Raw genomic sequence first — 23404 nt, 5'->3', positions numbered from 1 at the left:
AAGAAATAGCACTGTTCTCAATCAACTTGGCGACAAGCATCGCTGTTTCATGTTTCCTCATCTCAGCACAGGAGCTTGGCGAGGTGGAAAATGCCCTGGTGGCGGACCTTAGCGGGGTCCTCTAATGCCGGGATCAAGCGAACGGGTCTGGAGAATAGGCGCCGTTAGAATGGGGCTTCTCTCCGGATACTTTCATCCCGCCGTTGAGATCTCAGCGCTCAGCCTCTTCTCGCGGTCGTTGGTCGAGATGACCTGAGATTGTAAAGGGTAGGTAGACAACAACATGATGAGGAGGACGCACTGCCGTTGATTTGCTGTGGTCCGACTGTCCGAGACCCCTAATGAATGCAAACAGAACCTGTCACAGCGTAACAGCCTTCGGCCCCGCCTTTTTGACGACCCGAGCGTCACCTTTACCACTTACAGCGTGGTAAGGAGGGGGGCTCCTGTCGCGGCAAAGACGGCTTATTGCGACCTCGACTGGGTCACAATGCAGTCCTCCCTGCCCATCTTTGCCTCATCGTTTTCCGCAGGCCCAGGTCTCCAAAAATTTTGACTGCTGTCATCCTGAGAGCGTTTGAACATAGATTTTTCTTCATATTTACAAACAGTCGCCCGGCTCCGCTTTGTAGCCATTCCACTCCTTGACGAGCGCCACTTCAAGAGTTCACCCTTCCTTCGTCTCTGCTCCTTTTTTACGACCTCCAGCCCGATCCCACCTTGCAACAACCTGGGCGAATAGCACGACAGTCTCCTCCGAGTTTCTTTGCCTACGAGCCCCGGTCTGAACTCGCGATCTGATTTAGTGAGGCCGCCGACATCTGTCACCCCGCCCCCGAACGAGCGCTCAAGCGGGCCGAACTCGACTCAAGCCCTCCTACTAAAAATAATTACTCGCCATATCGTTGTTGCCGTCGACTTCAGACCTGCGTAGAAGTCGCACTGCCAGCTCGCTAGCAGTTAATATCGACATAATTTTACCGACGCCATACTATGATCGCCGCGCAGAATTATTGAGGATCAAAATCTCAAGGGTCTTGGTCTGGCTCTAAGCCGAGCAATAGAAAGACGGAACAGACGAGCGCCGGCACAGCACGGCATAAAGGCAGGCCCTCGGCGTGTGTCCAAGCATGGCCTATAACGGCCAGTATGGAGGAGGACCTGGAGGAGGGTATGGTGGAGGACCTGGGCAGCAACGACCGCCGCCGCAAAGACAATATCCGCCCGGGCCTGGAGGACCACAGCAGTACAATGGGCCTCCTCCACCACAGCAGCAGCAGTACAATGGGCCGCCTCCTCAGCAACAACAGCAGTATGATCAGTATCAAGAGGACTATGACTATGGCTACGACGACTATGGGAACGGAAACGGTTATGACCAGGGCTATGATGGTCAATACAACGATAATTACGGACGAGGAGGACCTCCGCCGAACCAAGGCTACCCGCAGCAAGATTATTACGAACCAGGACCAAATGGATCCCCGGGTCCTAACGGACCTAATGGTTATGGAAGGGGCGGACCACCAATGCGAGGCGGAAGAGGCGGACCTATGAGACCTGCCCCAGGCGGCGGCCGAGGAGGCCCCTATCCTCCTCGTGGAGGTGGATATGGTCCTGGTCCGGGAGGCCCTGGGAGAGGTTATCCCCCTCAAGGACGTCCTGGCCCGCTTGAAAGGGGTCCCAATTCAGACCCAACTGGTAAGTTGAGGATCAAGTGTTAACCAATGTGCTGGATTTGGCACTTGCTAACAAGGCTTAAGCAAATCGGGGACCACCAATGAATCCAGGAGGAAGCAACGGACCCTTTCCCGCATTCCCAGGAGCTCACGCAAAGTCAGATCTCGCTCAGGAACAGGAAATTGTGGCTCAAATTGAGGGCGTCAATCTGTCTGGAGGATCAAGAGCAGGACCACGGGGTCCAAGTGGTCCCAGTCCACAACGAGGACCTGGACCGATGCGCCCCCCCAATGGGTATGGAGGACCTATGAGTCCCCCTCGAGGACCCCCGCAACCACATCGTGGTCAGGAGTATACCGATCAACGGCGTGGACCTCCTCCTGGACCCCCCGGGCCTCTTGGACATGGTTATGGACAGCAGCCCGGTGGATACGGAGACGAAAACTTTGGGCCTCCAGGACGCAGCATGACAATGCCCGCAAGAGAACCAATGGATATGCGCCATCCAGGACCTCCTCCACGGCGTGATAGTGCTCCTTATAACGGGCCGATTGGACCCGGTGGACGTGGGGGCGGTATACTACAGAGACCGAGCACTGCGCAAAGCATGCGCGCACCGCGAGGTTATCCTCCCGTCGACGCCCCTCCTTTACCTCAGAACAATTTCCAAGATGCTCAGTACAGGAATCCTCCCGATTCGGGTTATGGAGGCCCAGGTCCAGGTCAGGGTCAGGGTCAGGACCGTCCTGCGTCTGTCGATGACTTTTACGATTATTATGGCACCAATGAAGAGTATCCGGCTCAGAACCCACCATCAGCATTGGCTCGATCAGAACTCCCAGACTTTGAATCCATACGCCAACAACAGCCAAGGAACTCGTTTGATCAGCACATGCAGCATGGACTACCAGAGCAGCCTCGAAACGGGCCGGGTCGACAGCCTGAGGTTAGCAGAGCCAAATCTCAGCCTGATCTGCGTAACTCGCAAACTGCTGTGTTCGAAATGGCGGGCGATATCCCTCCTCTCCCTACACAAAGACAACCACCGCAGCAGCTAGGCCCACATCAACAAGGCTCGTTCGATGGGCCCCCGAACTTCTCACGAGGTCCTGGTCCATCACAAACCGGATCACCTGGGCCTGGCCACCTACCACCTGGCCCAACTCCATACAGGCCAGGACAGTCGCCTCTTACACAAACTGGCAACAGTAGTGACAGTCTACCTTCGCATCCTGCACCCGTCCGTCCTGGGCATATGGCTGGATCTATGGTGAATTTGAGTGACCGTCCTCCACCGGTAAGGAATTATAGTGGGGTAAACAACAACAACGGTATACCACCATATGGAGGCAACACGCCCACACCGCCTGCAGGAGGTTATCCTCCCCAGCAACCTCAGGGTCAGTTTGGCGGTAACCAAACACCTGCTCAGCCAGCTGGTAACCCACCTCCAGCAAAGCCCGTGGAGGAGCCCGTGACAGTACAAGAACTTGAACACCTTCGAGCAGTGATCAAGAACGATGCAAACGATCAAGCATCGGCTCTTCGTCTCGCCAAACGTCTGGTGGAAGCGTCGGACGTGCTTGTCCCCAACCTCCCAGATCCCAAGGCTCGCGCCCGATCACGCGAAAGATTCTTAGTTGATGCCAACAAGATTCTTCGCAAACTCGAGAAAGCCAACAACCCCGAAGCGATGTTTTTCTTGGCCGACTGTCTTGGCCGTGGTCTGTTTGGCAGCGAGCCGGATAATGCTCACGCTTTCTCGCTCTACCAGTCAGCAGCCAAACTTGGCCATGCAGCAGCAGCCTATCGCACGGCCGTGTGCTGCGAGATTGGCAACGACGAAGGAGGTGGCACCCGCAAGGACCCAGTCAAGGCCTTTCAGTGGTACAAGCGTGCAGCTACTCTGGGTGACACCCCAGCCATGTACAAGGTCGGCATGATCCTGCTCAAGGGACTGCTTGGTCAACCGCGCAATCCTCGCGAGGCAATCAGCTGGCTTAAGCGCGCTGCTGAGAGAGCCGACGCCGAGAACCCGCATGCACTTCACGAACTGGCGCTGCTTTATGAGAGCGCGGAGCCGAATGATGTGATTATTCGGGATGAGGCATATGCTTTCCAGCTGTTCAAACAAGCGGCAGAGCTGGGTTACAAGTTCAGTCAGTTTAGACTGGGGTGCTGTTACGAGTATGGGTTGTTGGGGTGCCCGATTGATCCGCGAATGTCGATAATGTGGTATTCGCGTGCGGCAATGCAGGAGGAGCACCAGAGCGAACTGTGCTTGTCGGGATGGTATCTTACTGGAAGCGAGGGGGTGCTGCAGCAGAGCGATACTGAGGCGTACCTGTGGGCGAGAAAGGCGGCGATGGCGGGGCTGGCCAAGGCAGAGTATGCGATGGGGTACTTCACCGAGGTGGGGATCGGTGTTCAGGCCAATATGGAGGATGCGAAAAGATGGTACTGGAGGGCTGCTGGTAAGCTCTCCGATCTCTTGGAACTAAACCGACGGTGTGCTAACAATGAGAACAGCTCAGGATTTCCCCAAGGCGAGGCAACGGTTGGAGGATCTGAAGAGGTCAGGCAAGAATAGTCAACCGAGGGCGAGAGAGAGGATATCGAGAAGTAAGGTTGGGAAGCAGCAGGAGGGGGAGTGCTTGGTGATGTAGATGGGGATAATGCAATAGCACGGGTTTGCTTTGCAACATTAAATGGTAGTTAGGAGGGATCCGCTGAAGAGCAAATTCTATTCTTGGTTTGTTAAGAGGGACTTGACATTGGGTTTGGCATAAGGGGTAATGGATGCTGAGCATATGGGCGAGAAAATGATGTGTAATTCAGACCAAGAATAATGGCATGATGGACAGGATAGGTTGTTCGGAGTGAATGGTGATGATCAAACCCGTGCTGTGTATGATTCAGCATGACTGAAGTCTACCTACATATGTGAAGCTTTTCTAGGACCTACCTTTCTTGGAGGTGAATCGAATTTTTGGAGTCTCGATTTGAGTTGTCCACGGCCTATTGTCAAGATTAGCGTCGCCATGGTAACGAAAGCCCCCGTTTCCCATTTAAAAACCCAACCCATCCATCTACTCGAGTCCACGCAAAACATGCAAAGCAGCGACAGTACACGAAGTAAAGAACAAAGTCAAAACCATAAATAATATATTGTAAACCACGCGAGAATTCACAGTCTGACGTTGTGCCCTCCACCTCTGCCTGTGCAAAATCCCATGATACCTTATCTATTCCCCATCCGCCAAATACCATCCGCAAAGTAAGAACCTCTGGGTATCTCCATCTCCTCTTTTTTTTTTTTTTTTTTTTTTTTTTTTTTGCTGTCTCTTCCCTTGTTCTTTACGCCTTGATGTCCTGCGAAAGAAGAAAATCCCATACCATACCCAGCACCAAGCTCCAATTACCAGACCCAGCACCAACCCCCAAGACCAAACCAAAAACGCCAGCTATGTTATCCTGCTGCCCCCAAGTCCGATTAGCCAGCGATGAGGCGGTAGCCAAATTCCTCCTCCCAGGGTTAGAAAGAAAAACCTAGCGCCGCGTCGGGCTTTCTTTTGTGAGAGAGAAAAAAGGCAAGATTGCTAATGGCTAGAAGACCGAAAAGAAAAAGAAAAACCGAGGGTGAGACGAAAAGAAAAAGCGACGAAAGGGAAGTTTGACTGTAAACTGTTTTCTTTTGTCGGATGTTTACACCATCATTGCAATATGTCTATATATTGTCGAGTCCATGACATCCCCCCCACATATCACGAGTCTATCAAGCATCAGCCCCGGAAGAAGAAGGTCCCCCTTTATTAGCAGAAGCAGCAGCAGCAGAGCGCTTCCTCTCTGCTTTGCTCTTCGCGTGCGCCTGTCTCTTCTTTTGGTTCCTGACGTTGGCGTCGCCGGCGGGGGTGGCGGGGCGGGAGTTGGGCTTTGAACCAACTGGGGTCGGCAACTGCTGCTGCTGCTCTTGTGGCTGAGAAGAAGAAGGTCCGGCTTCAGTGTCGGCTCTGGTCTTGTTCTTCTTTTTGTGCTTGTTCTTGCTGCTGGACTTTGGCTTGGGGGCCTCTGGTTTGGAGTCGGTGGGCTCTGAGGTCTCCAAGTTGGATACAGAGGTCTCGGGCTGGAGGGGTGCTGTGCTCTTGCCCTTGTCCAGCTTTGGGATTTCCACAGGTACCTCCAGGACGGGAGCAGCTGCTGTGAGCTTCGGAATTGGGTTGGCAGGCAATGTGCACGAGGATGGTTGGCTGGTCTTGGTTGGAGTCTCTGGGGGCGAGACAAACAGCTCGTCCTTGGCTGCTTCGGGAGGACTGTTCTCTCTGGAAAAGAACGTGCTGTTTGCGGTGTAGAAGCTTTGGGCAAGGGATGAGTCTGAGATCCCGCGGTTTGGACCATTGAGCAACCCGTTGATAGTCGGATGGGAAGCCATCTCCTGGTTTGGGGTTGTCTCGGCCGGTGTCATCACAATCTTGGGCGGAGACGTTGATAGATCGGGGTAGTTGGGAAATAAGTCGCACGCCCTTGGGAGGACCGGGCAGTCGGGGATGCTGCTTAGGGAGTCGAACCGCTGAAATCGAGCCTGTTTCGAGTTGTTGGCCTTGAGGACAGGGCCCGTGGAGGGTCCCTCTTGAGGTGATCCAGTTCTCAGAGGTGGAGGTAACATCTGGTCGGCTAGGTGGTTGACATGGATAGCTGGGCCCCTGGGGTTCCATGACAGCTTGAGCGATCCACCTGCATCTGCGCGGTATCCTTTGGGCTCTGGGACCTTAAGTGCACCATTTCCCGTGACTGATTCGGGTCGCTCAGTCGAAGCCGAAGCTTGAGCCTTGGAGCTCTCAGCCTGGCTCGAGGAAAAGTCGACAGGTGTCGATGGTCGCGAACTTGGACGGGCACCGGGCTTCCTCTTATTTTTACCCTTCTTGGATCCTGAAGGTTGCCGCTGCTCGGCCAGAGTTGCACTTCGACTATCCACAACCAACCACTCTGCGGGAAGGGCCTGGTGTTGATTCCGCCTATTTGGGCGGATCCTCACTGTGCCGGACATATCCTGGCTGAAGCGCACATCATGGATGGAGAACTGCGCATGCCGTACCACCGTGCCTCCCTGGTCCGAGCTTTCCCCTTCTTGGACAGGCTTTTCCAGTGTGCCAGCAATGCGCCCATCTTCCTGTGTTGAAACAGTATCAATAGGGGTGGATGGCTCATCCAGAGAAGTGCCAGCTTTCACGGGCCTCCCCTTGTTGGTGTGCTCCGCTGCAGCAGCCTTGTCAACTACAACCCAAACTTGTGATATAGCATGGGTGGTGTGCGCGCTGCTCGATGAGCTTGAGTGTGACAATAGTTGTGACCCGACCATGTCTTGCTCGGGAGACTGTCTAGTTCGTGCCTGAGGGCTCCGCATCTGGGGATCCACCGGACATTGTGCATTTCCGTGAGGACCTCCCTGATTGTAGAACACAGGTGGTGCTTGATACGGCGGTTGTGGTATTGGACCGACGAAGTTAGCAGGGCCAAAAAACGGCGGCAGATGCGGGGGCGGAGGAGGTGGAAGAGGGTGGGTATGTTGCCAATGAGGTGGTCCATGGTGCCACTGCGGTGGACCGTGTTGTTGAAAGCTTTGGTTGAAGTGATGAGCTGGGGGGAGGTTGCCGTGATTCTGAGGCTTCTCAGTGATTTCGGCCATCTGGTGGTGAAAAGGAACACAGGGCTGCCGGTGGGCAGGACCGTGATAGTCCAGGTTATACTCGGTAGCTCCAACGGGATGCGGCTGCATGCGAGGAGGCGATGGTTGCAGGCCAGCTTGAGGCTGGGAGATAGGAGGAACACCCGGAGGAGGTCCACGCATGTATTCGGGGGAAATACTTGGTTGTCCCACCTTCTTTCTCTCAGAAGGAGGGTCGAGTGACGATGTGCCACTATGCTGCTGTTGCGCGGTGCCTCTGTTCAAGAAGCCCTGATCGGGGGGAGACCGTCGCCTGGACTGAGGAGTTACGCGTGGAGTCTCACGTGTAGCCTTTGGGGGAGTTCTGGTATATGGCCTCGGAGCCCAGTATTTTGAGTACCAGGGATGCTCGAGACGCATACTTGAGCTCAGTGGGGAGAGAGGCAACCCATCTGCAGAGGCCACAGCCGCAACAGCGCTGCTTTCAAGGGAATATCTACGAGAGTGTCAGTATCTGATAGTACAGTAGGTTCCAGAGCCAGATGAACGTTAACATACCGGATGAGAGCGTAACAACTACCTGTTTTGGCAGTAGTTTTGATGTCGCACTGCTGAATCACGCCATAACGGGAAAAATATTCCTGAAAGCGAGAAACCTTCTCGCATTGGGTCATTCCTGGAAAGTGATCAATCTGTTTGACCAGAGCAGTGCGTGACAGTGTGCTGCAGCGGCCGCAAGGGCAAGCTACAAAATGACCCGCCGACATTTTCCCTGAATAAATACCAGGAGACTTATCCCGGTTGTAGCACTTCGCATAGGTCGAATCTGAGATTGGCCTTGTTGAGATAGGATTGGGAAAGTTCTTCCTGCCCTTGTTCCTGGGAGAGTAGGCCCTCTGAGGTATCTTGGGGTCTGCAGTCGCTGATTGCTGTTCTTGTCTGTCGACAGTTTCCTCTAGGAAACGCTCAGGAATACGTGATGGGCCCGAGGCCTCGGTGCGAACTGTGATGGCATCCCCGTCCCCAGCTGGCTTGGTAGCATTGTCGGACTTTGCTTCCTCTGATGTAGCGTGCTTCTCAACAACAATGCTGTGAGGCGCCGGCATGGTGCCATTGACAACAATCGGGTAGCCCTTTGGCAAAAAGTGGTAGGCTGGCACAGAGGGAGGAGCGGGCGCAGGCTTGAAGCTCAGAACAGGCTTAGAGAACGCTACGGGCTGAGAGTAAGCACCAGTCGTCTTGTTGTGAACAGGCATGTAATCCTCCTGCTTGATGCTGGGCTGAGTCGTAGACAGTATCGTTGGGAGGGGATGCTGCAAAGTGTCACTGGGTGCAGCAAGTGGTTTGTCGTAAGGTGTGACTGGAGAACACATTAGCATGGACAATCCAGTAAAACAAGAATAACGTACCAAATCGTTTTTGGGGCTCTGTAAGAGAATCCTCCTTCGCGTACTTCCCGCCAAGGTGATGCCATTGATCGGGAGGAAAGAATGCGGCGGGGTTCTCATATCGCTCACGCCAGTGTTCATGCCAGTAAGTGAGCTCATCACTCAGAAAGGCTGCCTGGGTTTGGTTTAAGCCTTCAATCCCACCTTCTTTCCAGTCCGTCGGTGAGAATAGTTGCAGAATGTCGTATGAACCATCCCACTCGATGAGCATGAGCCGGTTCTCGGCGTATGAGATCCAACCTTCAACAAAATCGCCAATCATGGAGAGCTCGTAGGGTAGCAGGGGTAAATGATTACCCAGGTTCTGCATCGCCCGCATCTGTTGGCGGTAGCACTCCATTTTCTCGTTCTGGTATCTGAGTTCATCAATGACACACCAGAGGTTCCAAGCACCTTGAAGCCAAAGGTCATGAGCGTCATAGTACCTGTACAGATCCTCCCAAGAGGTTGGACGAATGACGCTGTCTGCCAAAGCAGGGTGCTGAGCCCGGATCGTGCGTGCCTCCTTCTCAATTTTGGCTTGATTCCAAGACTCGATATCGCGCTTGGGGATAGACAGAGGGTCGCTGTAGAAACGCGGGGCCTTCCCTGTTTTGTTGACCGAGATAACACAGGGGGAGTTGCGAGGCATCTTGAAATAGTAACTCATGAGAGGAGTGGGAAGCGGGGTGCCATTAGAAGCCATGGCAACGACAGAGGGGGTCTGCCTATCGTTGCTCGAGATCTGAAAGCTAACCATTCTGCCCTTTGGGAGAGTAGCCATGTTTCAAGACTGAAAGTTTCGCGGACCCGAGATAGATCCTAGTTCCCTGAATCAAGCCTGATTTGAGAGCGATAAATGTCACGGTCGGCCACTTGATTCCGATGAAGGGGAAGAGAGTATCGTAGCTCTGCTGTTCGGTATTTCGGTGTATTTGGAAGCAACTGAAGTCGCGACGACTATTTCTTGTTTGTGATGTTGCTCAGCGAAAACGACGACCAAAATTGGTTTTCTGGAGTCGAAGCTCGGCCTCGTAGAATGTGAAGCAAAAGTCCCAGAAACTTCAAGATGAATGAAATCTTCCCTGGCCGCTGGCGAGAGGAGGAAATAGTCGAAGGGTGGTTACTCGTGGTCGTGTAGAACTTGTAATGGCCAAGCAGGTAGCCTGGAGAAGTCTGCAAAGACTGCCAAAACTTCACGAAGGTCGACTTTTTGGGGCAAATCTCGCAAGCAAGATCGAGAATTGGCAAAAGCCAAAAGGCGGGAAACAGTAAACCCACCCGTGAAAGTATAGAATGTGGTGCGGAAGGTGATGAGCGAAGAAAAGGCTGCGGGATGGACAATGAAAAAAGGTTATCTGTGAGAAGGTTATGTGGAAAAATGTTGTGTGGAAGAAGGTTGTGTGGAAAGGATTGTGCGGGCAAAAAGGTTGCGTAGAAGAAGAGGTCGCCGTAGGGGAAGTGTTGGTTGTTGAGTGAAAAGGTCATGGCGAGCAAAGATAGTCAGGCGTGTGCCCTACTTTTGTTGAGTAAGTGAATTGTCTCTCAGGTGATGCAGGCAATACCAAATCCTGTCGTAGAAATCTCGACTCTTGTTGGTGAGCTCGACTTGAATGAGGGACTCTGCCAGAAGCAACCCAGGAGCGTTGCCCCGCCTACCTCTTCACCCAAGCACCCCTATTCACTTCTTCCGCGCTCCATTGTCGACCTTTGGTGGTGCCTTTACAATAGACATTTAACTTTTCCTCCTCAATACACTGTGCTGAGGCCATACTCTCTCTACCTGTCACATGAAAAAACAACTTTGCATATGAACAACAACAACACGAGGTCTTAAAGAGAACACAGCACTAATTCATCATGTACATGCCCAACAGTACCAGTATCCTTCGCTAACATACAGGGAAGGGAGAAGATGATTCTTTGATATCAAAACAAAAAGAGAAATAGAAAGGGGCTTGGCAAGATGCCACTCTATTTCTTGGGGAGAGCGTTGAGCATCTTCAGGATCTCAGACTCGTTTTCTCCTACGTGAGCCTTGCCATTGGCCCAGTCGACAACCTTCATCGAGCAACAAGTTAGCATCCCCCCATTGATAGAAAGTACAAGGGAGACATACCAAAGGTTTTTGGAAGCTGTCAGCGCTCTGCTTGAACTTCTGAAGTGCCTCATTCTCACTGGTGGCGCCCTTGATAACCGAGGAAATGCCGGGTTGGCCGACATAGTCGAGAATGGTCTTGACTTGATCGAGAGTAGGAGGCTGCTCAGTGACCTCGAGATCAAACTCAGGCCTCAGATCCTTTTCAGCTGCCTCGACCTGGACTTGCTTGAGCAAAGCAGCCACTCGTTTCGAGCCTGGCGAGCTAGCCTTGTGGAAAAGGGTGATGATATCTTTGGTCTTGCGCTGTAAGTGAGGATGAGTCAATAATTGATCATGTTTAAGGATGGTTTTAGGGGATGTACTGACGAAGAAACCCATTTTGTCTTCACTTGATGTTTTGAGGCTCAAAATGGTGTCTGGGCTTATGTTGGTCTGGTTGCTTTGTTTGCACTGTGGTTGGATGTCGTTGTTGACCCTGCAAGGAAGTCCGCAGCAGGCAAACACCGTGAGCGTCTTGGGAGCTTGGGCCACTTACTAGCAGGGAGCTCTAACCAATTGGAGATCAAAGTGCTGCAGCTTCCATCCTTGTTCCACTCCAATTCTTTGCCAAGCCGCTAGCATCTCCGTTGTCTTGGCCCTAAAACCATCGGCTCCGATCTGGGATATCCTCCTTGTACACAGCACAAAAGCGCTCTCTCCGAGCTGATAATAGCAACAAGTTGGGCACATTGTCTATCGCCTGCCTTTCTGTAGCATTTTCATGATCGAGATCACTCACTGTATGCCTATCATGTATAGTAGGGAAGTGTGTTGTGCTACGCCCCACTGTTTCCTCTTCTTTTGTGGGTTTCTATGACGTATGCGCTCACCACGCCAACCTTTCCAGCAGTTCCAGTGAGCTCATGCCCGTAGATGGGTCCAAAGAAAGCCGTTGCTGCGCTTGTGTGAGGCCATGACGTTAAAGAGTAACTGACGATCTACAAAGGCCTGTTGTGTGATCATGTATATATTCAAGGGACGGAAGAGCTCTGTGGGCTGACGCAAGTTCAACTCATGTTCAACCCAACCACACCCAAACAACCGTCCTTCTTACTACTTATTCTCACACCAAAGCAATCAAATATTTCATCATGTCAGGAAACTCCAACGTCGGGAACAGCCAGGTTTATGAGGCCGGTGACCAGAGAAACGCCAAGTCCTCTGAGCTTGGGTCAGACCGATTCCACGAAGGCGTCAAGCACTCTCACAACAACAATGATCCCAGTACGAATCCTCCAGCATCGTCGTTTCCTAGATCCTAAAGTACTAAAAACTCTACCTTATCCAGAGGATAACCGGTCTCTTGTCAACCGTGCTGCCACTGAGCGACAGGATGAGGGCTCAGAAGACTCTGTAGAGACAGCCCAACTCAAGAAGGACCCCACACTCCCTGTATGTTCCCGTCATCATGCTCGATTATCTTATCAGATGGGCTAACATCATGTTTGATAGGCCAAGATGCACGGTAACGAGCCTTCTCGAGGCGCCAAGATCGATGCCGAACTGCAAGCAGAGGACGAGGCCACGCTCAGGAAGAAGAATTAGAAGTGAGTGAGGGTGAGATGGTGTAATGAATTTACAAAAATTGTAATATAATGATGCGTGGAATAACCGCGTTGGTCTTGAACATCTCCATCTCTCATCTCACCGCTCCAGTTTTGTGTGCGCTGTAAAATTTCTTTGTATGTGTTGTGTGCTGGTGAGTGGGTGTGTTTGCGGCCAGGCTGGCCATCAAGGTGCACAAGGCCACTCTGTTGCTTGTCACAGGTGCAACTCCAACGGCTGCACTGACAGCCCCAAGGGAACCCCTTTTTTATTGGTTCATTTAAAGACATCCCAACATCTATCTATAAGTGATCACCTCCGCCTTTCCCTTCCTTCACCTTGCAATTCCGTGGTCATTTATGTCTACTCCCGCTCCCCTCACTGTCCTATACACCTACAAAGCAAAGATGTGTGTGCCCCACTCTGTCATCATGACCATTCCGTCAACCACATTCCACATACACACCTCCCTCCTCTTCGACCCCAAAAAGAAGGCATTCGTGAAGAATGTCTCAATAGAAGTCAACCCTGGGACGGGCGAGATTGTAAGCGTTACCGAACGCCCCAGGGAGAGCTTCTCCGCCAAAGATAGGGATATCGACCTCACTAGCAAGGTGGTGCTTCCTGGATTAGTAGACTCCCACACACACATCTTTCTTCACTCCTACGAGTATGCCCCCTGTTCTTCCAAATGAATTAGTGATTTGATGGCTAACAACATCACAGAGAACGCAATGGCACCCAACAAATGCGCGACCAGTCAGCTGTCGAGCGCATCGTCCGCGCAACAAATCACGCCCGCGCTGCTCTTCTGGCAGGCTACACCACCTACCGAGATCTCGGGACCGAAGCCCTAGGGAACGCCGACGCTAATCTGCGGGACTGCGTCAACCGCGGCTTGACCCCCGGCCCAAGGCTCCTGGTTGCCACGGACGCCCTTGCCAGCTCTGGTTCCTATGAACTCAGAGTAGAAAACAAGCTGGGCGGGAATGGACTCGGACTCTCTGTCCCACGAGCATCTGACGTTGCAGATGGTGTTGATGGGGTCAGAGCTGCCGTCCGAAGGAGGGTCGGAGAAGGTGCCGACTTGATCAAGTTCTACAGTGATTACCGACGCAAAACGATGCGGTTCCCTCCAGATGTGCCTGGACCCGGTGGAAGGGTCTTGTTCCCCCCCAAGAGGAGGAACCCGGCAGTTCCGTTGTACTCCAAGGAAGAAATGGAAGCTATCGTCAAGGAAGCACAACTAGCCGAGATTCCTGTTGCTGCTCACGCTGGCGAAACCAAGGCCGCGCTGTGGGCAGCAGACGCAGGTGTCACAACTATTGAACACATCTTTGAGGATACCGCCGAGTTGGAGCAGCCACTCTTCCAGAAAATGGTAGAGAAGAAGACAATATGGGTCCCTACTTTGGCTACTGCCCAGGCGCTGCCTGCCGATATGTTTCGGGAGTGCAAGCTTAGGGTCAAAAGGGCGTGCGACCATGGAGTGCGCTTGGCTGCTGGTGGGGACACCGGGACGTTCAGTCACGGCCTCAATGCACGGGAAGTCGAGATCATGATACAGTGCGGCGTTTCTGTCGAGGAATCACTGGAAGCGGCGACTATTTCCGGTTGGGAAGCTTGTGGTGGAGATCTTTCTGGGTTCAGGGTTTGGGTGGTTTGAGAAGGGTAATCGAGCGGACATTATTGCTTTGGAGACCGACCCCCGAAAGGATGAGAAGGCTTTGCGGAAGGTCAGTTTTGTCATGAAAGATGGCCGGGTCTGGAAAAGGGACGGTGCGGCTGTCGACATGATTTCTGTACCACAGTGGCCCGAGGATGACGGCAACACTAGCGAGGAGTGGTCAGATCTGGAAGCTGGCAGCCCACCCAAGATGTCCATGTCAGTCCCACTGCCTGTGTTTCGAGGACAGAAGCGGGCATCTTGAAGGGCTTCCCATCTGTCAACATGAGATTCAACCACAGCGATACTGCGCGTGTCTCTCTTGATATGGCCCAACTACCAGCCAAGCAGTTCGAGTTAGACAGGATAGAATAGATGTCACTAGAACTCGTGTTGTGCAACATGTTGCAACTTTCCTCATTCTCACAAGATGTTGTCACTCACAAACCTCTGTGGGTTCTGCCGCAGTATTTCGCGGCCTTCAGCTTCGGCCTGTGTTTCCGCTGGCCGTTTGTCTTCGGCGAATATGGTGCGGGCTTCCCATTCATCCCCGCATCGTCTGAACTCGGAATTGAGATGAGGAACCTCGAGAGGGGTAAGTATGGATCCGATCCTGTCAATTGTTTGGTTTTAGGCTTTGCGAGGAGGGCTGTTCAAGTAGGGAGGTGGAAAGTGCACCAACAATGTCACTTCCTACCTTGTCTGATGAAGCAAGTGGGCGGGACCCAGGTCTCCGCCTTTAATGGTATGAGGATACGGCGGTCCTCTCTCCAGGCGAAACATCAATATTCTACTAGGTAGACAAGGCGGTCAAGTTCCGGACATGGAACCCAAAACATGGCCGCAGCCTGGAAACTGGGGGGACGGCCGGGACCGGCTGCCGGTATAAAGAGGAAGGAAGGAGACGTCCAGCAATGTTGATTCCAGAGGAGGTAGGCGTCCAGCATCTGGTACCCGGCCTTCGTTGGAAGCCTCCAAACCCTTTCCGCTCATCCAGCTCCTCTACCTTTGACCTTCAAGGACCATCTCTTCTCACCAAATTACGGTCCCAGACAGAATTCAGTCTGCACCAAGGCACAATGGCGAGACTCCCCGGCATCATCGCCATGATTTTGGCTCTCTCCCTCATGGCGCCAGCTGTGGCAACTATACACTATGTCATGCCGAATTACACTTGGCAGCTCAACCATACGATCAGTTCCAGCCCGGGAGGGGAACTTCCTCTTCCGCAGCTCCCAGTCAACAGTTCAACCTCTACACCGGTCTCCAACCCAACCACGAACTCGACCTCAAACTTCTACACGTCCTCCCCATTCTCGTATTACAACTACAACCAGGAACGTATCAAAGTCCGCCCCGAAGGCTGGCAAGGCCCTGCTGTGACCTATGACAACAACTCACTCAGCGTTTATGGCGAGCGGATCATGCTGTACAGCGGAGAATTCCACTATTTCCGACTGCCACGGTCCCCTGAGCTGTGGTGCGATGTGCTGGCCAAGATCAAAGCCATGGGCTTCAATGCCATCAGTATTTATGTCCCCTGGATGATGTTGGAGCCACTGAGGGGAGAGTGGGACGAGGTTGGTTGGTTTGATTTGGACTTGTTTATAGGATTCGCTCAGACGAATGGCTTATATGTCATTGCCCGGCCAGGGCCTTACATCAGTAGGTTTTATTTCCCCGTTCCCTGGAGTCAAGCAAGACACAGCTGACACAGTGGCAGATGGCGAAGTCACTGGAGGCGGCTTGCCGGGATGGCTGCAGAGAACCACGCCCACTCTACGAACTGCCGACCTCGAGTTTCTACAGGCTGCTGAAAAGTAGGTTAAGTCACCAAAGGCTATCCGCAGCACTGAGGCTAACTCCACAACCAGCTATGTCGTCAGGGTTGCCAATCTCATGGCCAAATGGCAGGTCGACAACGGAGGACCGGTCATTCTCTATCAGGTAGAGAATGAATACACGTTCGTTGGTGCCAGTCCAGAATGCGTTTCTGATAGTCAGTTGACAATATCTCCAGCATGTCCACCGACAGCTACAAAGGATTTCCTGACAACGGATATATGCAATGGCTCATCGAGAAGGCAAAGAACGCGAGCATCACTATTCCCATCATCAACAACGACGCTTGGCCCGCCGGAAACAGTCGCCCCGGCATCGGTGTGGGCGAAGTTGATATCTACGGTCATGATCTTTATCCCTTTGGTCTCGACTGTTCGGCGAAGGATTGGCCAGAGAATGCTACCTACACAGATCTTTGGTCGAAGCATATCGGCATGAGTCCAGGAACCCCCTACACAATCCCTGAGGTGAGTCTCATGAGATCTCTACTCCGCCATCTTGCATTGCTCCAGAGACGCTGACTAGTTGCAGTTCCAAGTAAGAATCAAATGACTACCGAGACATTCTTGCTCTGATTTTGCGAAACTGACACACTCAACACGTAGGGCGGCGCTTATGACACCTGGGGGTCTGTGGGATATGATGAGTGCGTGAAGCTGTTCGACGACGTGCAGGCTCGCGTGCTCTTCAAGAACAGCTATGCGGCCGGTGTGAAGGTTTTCAACGTCTACATGGTGAGTGTCTTTGCAGGGACTTATTTAGGAGCCAAACATTGACCACGTCCAGATCTTTGGCGGAACAAACTGGGGTAACTTGGGAGATCCCTATGTCTACACCAGTTATGACTATGGAGCGGTCTGTCAATTTTTGTGATTTGATCATCACGTGCTGACACCTTCTTCAGGCAATTGCTGAAGACCGCACCATTGGCCGACCCAAATACTCTGAGCTCAAGCTTCAAGCCAACTTTTTCAAAGTCTCTCCAGGGTACTTGGCAGCAATGCCATTCGAAAACATGACCGAAGGCATAGTTGGGTTTCAGATGAATTCCACAGACGACAAGCTTGTTGCAACTCAGCTCACCGGCGACTTCGGCACATTCTACGTTATCCGTCACCGTGACTATCGTCAGACTGACGACGTTGCCTTTACTCTCAAGCTACCCACAGCCTCCGGGAGGTGGCATCTGCCGGCAAGATCAGCCAACTTCGTGTTGTCTGGTCGCGACTCCAAGCTACTCGTCACGGACTACCCTTTCGGCGGGTTCTTTATGACTTACTGCTCGGCAGAAATCCTCACCTGGAACAGCTACAACAAGACAACCATTGTGATCTACGGAAATATTGGCGAGTATCATGAGCTTCGCTTCACCCACCCCTGGGCAGACCCCATCCTTGAAAGCAGCGGTGTCAATCTTTTCGCTGACATCAATACGACTGCCGCTCAGTGGACAATCGGTCCAGATAGACAATGGGCAGTGATCAACAATTATGTGTATATGCACTTTGAAAGTTAGTATTGCACAGCGAAGAAGTACTTGCGACGACGGGGTCTTGATTAACACTTTGTGTGTTACAGATCGAAAATCTGCCTACAAATACTGGACGGTGGATCTGGTCCCAGCGTACTCCGAGGGGGCATCATCGATCATTGTTTACGGCGGTTATCTGATCCGTTCAGCAGCCGAGACTTGGCTTGAGGGCGGGATCACCACGGGCCTGATCCTGATGGGTGATTTCAACGAGACAACCACACTCGAGATCATGAACGTTCCACTCCTCGCTCGAATGCTCACTGTGAATTCCGACCCAATGAATTACACACTTAATGAGCATGGTAACTGGGTAGTCACAATTGACTACAAGTCTGCCGACAATACTGGCACGCCGGATCTCGTCACTGGAATAGAGTGGAATTACCGTGACTGTCTGCCTGAGATCCAGTCGGATTACGACGATTCTAGCTGGCTTCGATCAGTCCTTATGACCAACAACACCGACACTGCCCCTGCATACACACCCACCTCTCTTTACGGCTCCGACTATGGATTTCACACTGGAGTGCTCGTCTTCAGAGGTCACTTCCAGGCGGCAAGGGTGAAGGCGGCCTTGAACTTGTACACCCAGGGCGGCCCGGGATTTGCAGTTTCTGTCTGGCTCAACGACCAATTCCTTTACAGTTTTGACGGCAATCTCAGCACCGAGGGCAACGATACGCTGTACTATCTTCCTGACTTGGAGGTGAACTACGACAACCTGGTCAACTACAACCTCACTGTCCTTGTCGACAACATGGGCTTGGAGGAGAACCTGATAGTAGGGGCAAACCGCATGAAATCACCGCGTGGTATCATGAACTACGGTATATTTGACGAAACTTTGCACAATATCGTCATGCCCATTGACTGGAAGCTGACGGGCAACTGGAAGGGGGAGTATTATGCAGACAAGGTGAGGGGCCCTCTGAACGAAGGGGGTCTGTTTGCTGAGAGAATGGGCTACCACCTTCCGGGAGCTCCGCTGTCTGGGGATACCTCGAAAAATCCATTCAAGGACGGACTCGACAAGCCAGGTGTTGGGTTTTGGTCTGCGAAGTTGACGATCAACTGGGACAGAATATACGATACGCCACTGAGCTTTGTGTTTCAGGAGACGGACGAGAGCAAGAGGGCGGCGAATGGCTGCCGGGCATGGCTTTATGTCAATGGCTATCAGTTTGGAAGGTATATTCCCAAGTTTGGACCTCAGAACGAGTTCCATGTGCCGGATGGGATTATTTACACGAATGGGACGGAGAATCATATTGCCATTGCGATGTGGGCGCCGAATGAAGGAGGGGCGAAGTTGCCGTGGCTGAGCTTGAAGAGTGGACATCCGGTTAGGTCGACGAGGATTTGGCCGGGGGATATGAATTCGTTTGTGGCGGAGAGTTATTATGACGGGAGAGGGGGGTCGTATTGAGGTGCTGTGATGGGATGGCTTCTTTGGAAGGCAGGCTGGCTGGTACTGGCTACTGCGGGAGATCGGATGGTGGTTCAGGTACCGACGCTACTCGGTGTGTGTGGTACCTGCAGGAGAGTCGGAGGGAGAAAAGGAGGGGATGCTCCGTAGGAGAGATTTTCTTGGTGTGACAGCTTTGCTTGATGTTTTTTGACAGGAACAGGTTTAGCTTCTATGAGAGCAAGTTACAAGATGTGGATGTGATTAGATATCAATTAATCATTTGACACACACACACACACTCTACGACGGCGATGAGACGGTGCTGGTGTTAGTTTTTGAGAATTTTGCCGCGTGAGCCGTGAGGTTGCAGTTTTCTCAGCTGTGTGCATTCCAGCCCAAGGCATGCAAGTCATCTTTTCTTTTCAGCAGTGCAGTGAAAATTGTTCACTCTGCAGGTACGATGGATGGGTAAGGTAGGGATTGTTGGTGATGTTTTCCTGTGTGGTATGCCCGATAAGGATAAGGATGCGGGGGCGGGATGCAGGTACACTGGCTAGGTCGGATGGATGTATGCCAAAAGGCAGAGGGGAGAAAAATGGCTGTTCTGGATGGAACGGGATGGAAAAGTTGGGCATTGGAAGGTTAAGAGAGAAGTGTTGTGTAAGGTGTGTGTCGGGTTGCATTTTGGAGTATTGGCATGGAGTTTTTTTTTAGGTGGTAGAGTGTGTTTTCGCCTCTTGATTTGATGAAGGTCGGAGTATCTTGACCGCTAGTTTTTGATGGTATAAGTGAGACTATCCGGGAGAGCTGGCAGTGGGTGGGATGATGGGCGAGGGAAATTTTGTGAGTGGAAGAGTGGGATATGTGACGCTGTAATTTGAGGTATGGAAGATGTTGTAATAAGTTGGGGATGGGAACTGGTTTTGAGTGGAGGGTGAGGTTTCATTGAAGAGACGGTGCTGCCATGATGAGAAGTGTTTTCTTCTGGAGGAGTGCCGGCCGGCCGGTTGTCATTTGTGATGCTGTTGGGCAGGGTGAGGTGATGAGTTCATCAGTTGCGGTATAAGCAAGGGTATGAATAGTGCAGGACGGATTTCGTGCAGATGAGCGGGATTGAATGTGTCATCATCATGGACACCCATGATTGTCACCCTGCCCTGCCAAGACCCAATGGACTTGCACGGAGTTGTGTGCATTTGTGGTGGTGGGTGCCAAGGGACGGGAAAACACCATGAAAAAAAAAATCAAGGAAGATTTACGTTATCACCACAGGTTTTTTTTCCATCACGGGAACGTTTCTGCCCAGGCTATTAGGCGGGAGGGTAGGTAGTGTAATTTCCGCCTTTTTTTTTTTTTTTTTTTTTGGATGACTCAACCTTGGACAAGAAAAAACTGGCCATGGGCGACATGACATCCATGGCAGATAGGTAGGGTGGTTTTTTTGTGACGACGACTTGGTGGTCACGGAGGGCCACGTATATCGAGTCGTCTTGTTTAATTAAGGGATACTGAAAATGGTTCCAGTCGTCTTGTGAGAGCCTCGTGGCTTGCGATGACCGGAGGCGGGGGAGTGCGCGCGGAGACGGAGGTACATACTCAGATTCTCGGCTCGTGTGTTCGGCTCGGTGAGGCTCGGCTTTCACAATGAGAGGAAAGAGAGATGGCTCCTGGAAGAGGAAGTCACAAAGAAGGCGTGCGTGGCTTCGGTAGTGCTTGCAGCATGTCCACGACAGGGGTTATTGTCATCAGGCAAGGCAGGTACACCAGGTAAGGTACACGAACCAAAAGGAAGCAAGGGATGGCTCAAGTACGACGCACACCTCAGCCATTTTCTGGCCTCATGACTTCTTTTTGTCACCCACACCTATTGTGACTGCGGCAATCTTTGACCTTTCGTTTTCTTGTTGTATAGGCACACTTTGTGTTTGCCAACGCTATTCCCGTGTTTTCCCGATGTGGCTCGGTGATGCCATTTTGGGCCTGTTCTCGACTTACACACAGACTTGTCCGTTGGAGTCGAATGTTTTCTTACCCGAGTGTACAGCTACTTGAAACAAAACAATTCTGCTGCAAAGGGGGGAAAGAACATCAGTTGAAGATGAAGCATAGTGTGATCTTCTAATGCACGGGCCAAAACAAAAGCTTATTCTGTAACGGCCGATTTCACAACGAGATCAGATGAAGATGAAGCACAAGGTGAAGAAAGTGTTTATTTTTTTGTCTGTCTGACCATTGCCTGACCATCCACTGCCGCCCTTGCTTGCATGCATAAGCTCGGGATTTCCTAAATGGGCACCTAAAGCCCGTAACCCGTTGTAGTAGCGGTAACCCACTCCCCCATATCCAAAGAAAAATGTAACAAAAAAAGTGGTATCTCGAGTGATGTATGAAACTCCATCCAAATGCACAAATGACATGACCAATCTTTCGATGAAGGGCCCAGTCGATGTCCTGACCAACTGATGGTGACCCATTCCTTGACCCAAAAAGCCTCAAAAAATACCCAACGCCGGCTCAGATGCAGAAAAGACCCGCTTTGGGTCATGTACATGTGGAAAAAGGAAATTTAAAGTGTACAGAGGGAGGACAAAAGAGAAAATAGTATAGTCGACGATGGTACAGTGAGCTGAAAGAAAGATTGCTTAGATCTCCCAAGTCTCCTCCTCAGGAGCCAGAGCAGGTGTGTCGCTCACAAAGACAATTCCTCGTCTTTTCCAGCCGCCCCTCTTGATAAAATTGTCGGCCTCGGACAGGGCGGCCGGTTGTCCGGGGGTGTGTTGAGGGTGGGGGCGACGGCGCGGGGCCGGGAGGGGCGTAACGATGAAGTTATCGCCCCACTCCTCGGCATCCCGAGTGCCGTCCAGTGATGAGGCATCCGAAGCAGTGCTTGGCGTTGGTGAGGGTGGTCTTCTGGCCGAGGTCTGATGGCTTCTACTATGGTCGAACCCAAAGTCAAATCCCCCATAGATAACAGTTGCTGTTGAGGCTTGGTGGTTGTGCCGGGATGTGTGGCTGTTGTGTTGTTGGGCTCGGAGATTGTGCATAGATCGAGCTTGCCTTAGCTCGTGGGGTTGATATCGTCTGCTGGACGTCTCCTCGGGAAGATGTGGAACCGGGGCGCAGGCAAGAGGTGGGTGAAGACGGAGCGGGTCCCAGTCGACTGAAAGTTCTGATTTCCCCCCGCTCGTTGAAGGTCGTGATGCTGAAGATGATGAGGACTCCATGGAGGATCTGGCCAGCGAGCTGGCACTGCTCGGCTGGCTATGGTGGTGACGGAAGTGCATGGTTGAATGTGAGGCAGCTTCGCTTCTAAGACGGTTGTGACTCCGGAAACTGCGGAGGGCTCGATGACTGGTGTGGTGGTGGTGAGGAAGGCCACAGAACATAACCGGCCGTCTGGTGAGTGGTGGGTGGTGAGGTAGATATAGTTGATAGTCTGTAAGAGGTGGCTAGCCGTGGTTGGCTCTTGGACTGGACCCGGACATTCGAGGGTATCTGTGTGGTGGTTGGTGAGGCTTGCTGAAGACCGGGAACTCTCGATAGGTACAGCTAGGTGGGAGGAGCGGGGATATATACGCATGGAGGGCTTTACTCCCCCATGCTCATGGCAGGCTGCCGATCGGGCATGACGAGATATGTGGTACCTGCAGCTGATGCAAGACCCAGCCCGGAGAGTACGTACAGAGAGTAGCGTGATATTGGGCGGTGGATGTGGTGGCTGACTAGGCCTGTTCCGTGGCCCGGACACGGCGCTCGAGCGCTGCACACCACCATGCATCGAAAAGAGTGGGGCTACAATCTGCCCAAGTGAGCCATGAGAGCTGCACTCTTTCAGCACTGACCAGATCCAAGCCACTCCGCTCCGCGCAAGCTTCAGCTGTCAGAATAACACGAATACCGGCCGAGGAGAAGATGACGGCTCATGAAGCCCTCCACCGTCTCACTACCTATTGATTTCTTTGACCCGGAATCACAGAGAGCAACCCGCGGTTTCCAGTACCTCCCTCCACATGCTGCCATTCACCCTGATGTGCTTCCTAAAATTTGCAACCTCAAAATCGGTACAAGGGTACGTCATCACTGATCAGGGCAGACATCATCTTCCCCGCCAAAGCTGGGCATCGCTGGGCAACTTGCGACATGGGTGGTATCGACACATCGGGCACGGCCCCATCGATTGCCCAGAGCTCCCCAGAAATCGCCAATTTTCTGCGACGACCATTTGCCTCTTTCACGTTAGCAGGAACAGATGTCTTGGGCCATGGACCATGGCCGGCAACCTCCCTCGGCCTTCAAAATGATAGTAATCGACCGGAAAGGTCTCGCAAATTGGCCCGGGAGGGAGAATTGGCGATGGCAATGGCGAAATACTGAGCGCAGCCAAGCAGATCACAGGGCGCAAGATTTCAAGATTTTCAGTCACATTGGGAATCCCATCGAAGCCACGAACGTGCGAACATGTTTGCTTCCTCCACTCGGCCTCCACCTTTGAAGAAAAAT

General features: G+C 52.3%; 8 protein-coding genes across 8 annotated transcripts; 4 read left to right on the top strand and 4 right to left on the bottom strand.

Moving 5' to 3' along the window:
* Positions 1-1130: 1130 nt before the first annotated feature.
* On the top strand, positions 1131-4641 carry QC763_114450 (uncharacterized protein; the record flags this gene model as incomplete). Its single annotated transcript, XM_062908023.1, has 3 exons — positions 1131-1701; positions 1764-4154; positions 4210-4641. The coding sequence occupies 3 exons, from the start codon at positions 1131-1133 to the stop codon at positions 4344-4346; spliced, it is 3099 nt and encodes a 1032-aa protein (XP_062771042.1). The 3' UTR covers positions 4347-4641.
* Positions 4642-5455: 814 nt separating this feature from the next.
* Positions 5456-7762, bottom strand: QC763_114440 (uncharacterized protein; the record flags this gene model as incomplete). Its single annotated transcript, XM_062908022.1, has 1 exon — positions 5456-7762. One exon carries the CDS (start codon positions 7760-7762, stop codon positions 5456-5458), a length of 2307 nt encoding a protein of 768 aa, XP_062771041.1.
* A 903-nt stretch (positions 7763-8665) lies between these two features.
* QC763_114435 (uncharacterized protein) lies at positions 8666-9553 on the bottom strand (the record flags this gene model as incomplete). The annotated part of the gene is made up of 1 exon (XM_062908021.1): positions 8666-9553. One exon carries the CDS (start codon positions 9551-9553, stop codon positions 8666-8668), a length of 888 nt encoding a protein of 295 aa, XP_062771040.1.
* Positions 9554-10296: 743 nt separating this feature from the next.
* QC763_114430 (uncharacterized protein) lies at positions 10297-11611 on the bottom strand. Its single transcript, XM_062908020.1, has 4 exons — positions 11406-11611; positions 11237-11291; positions 10889-11173; positions 10297-10830 (listed from the first exon to the last, which is right to left on the bottom strand). Exons 1-4 carry the CDS (start codon positions 11597-11599, stop codon positions 10744-10746), a joined length of 621 nt encoding a protein of 206 aa, XP_062771039.1. The 5' UTR covers positions 11600-11611; the 3' UTR covers positions 10297-10743.
* On the top strand, positions 11521-12454 carry QC763_114420 (uncharacterized protein; the record flags this gene model as incomplete). The annotated part of the gene is made up of 3 exons (XM_062908019.1): positions 11521-12133; positions 12198-12301; positions 12362-12454. Exons 1-3 carry the CDS (start codon positions 12001-12003, stop codon positions 12452-12454), a joined length of 330 nt encoding a protein of 109 aa, XP_062771038.1. The 5' UTR covers positions 11521-12000.
* A 359-nt stretch (positions 12455-12813) lies between these two features.
* Positions 12814-14120, top strand: QC763_114410 (uncharacterized protein; the record flags this gene model as incomplete). The annotated part of the gene is made up of 2 exons (XM_062908018.1): positions 12814-13124; positions 13181-14120. The coding sequence occupies 2 exons, from the start codon at positions 12814-12816 to the stop codon at positions 14118-14120; spliced, it is 1251 nt and encodes a 416-aa protein (XP_062771037.1).
* Positions 14121-15034: 914 nt separating this feature from the next.
* On the top strand, positions 15035-20056 carry QC763_114400 (uncharacterized protein; the record flags this gene model as incomplete). Its single annotated transcript, XM_062908017.1, has 8 exons — positions 15035-15785; positions 15844-15940; positions 15995-16084; positions 16141-16429; positions 16568-16696; positions 16749-16817; positions 16867-17473; positions 17541-20056. The coding sequence occupies 8 exons, from the start codon at positions 15035-15037 to the stop codon at positions 18920-18922; spliced, it is 3414 nt and encodes a 1137-aa protein (XP_062771036.1). The 3' UTR covers positions 18923-20056.
* A 1490-nt stretch (positions 20057-21546) lies between these two features.
* QC763_114390 (uncharacterized protein) lies at positions 21547-22290 on the bottom strand (the record flags this gene model as incomplete). Its single annotated transcript, XM_062908016.1, has 1 exon — positions 21547-22290. The coding sequence occupies one exon, from the start codon at positions 22288-22290 to the stop codon at positions 21547-21549; it is 744 nt and encodes a 247-aa protein (XP_062771035.1).
* Between the last annotated feature and the right edge of the window lie 1114 nt (positions 22291-23404).

This window comes from Podospora pseudopauciseta, chromosome 1, assembly GCF_035222475.1.
Source record: "Podospora pseudopauciseta strain CBS 411.78 chromosome 1, whole genome shotgun sequence".
NCBI classification, from domain to species: Eukaryota; Fungi; Ascomycota; class Sordariomycetes; order Sordariales; family Podosporaceae; genus Podospora; species Podospora pseudopauciseta.
Note: the sequence above shows the minus strand (reverse complement) of the source record. Positions and strands in the feature narration are given on the sequence as shown.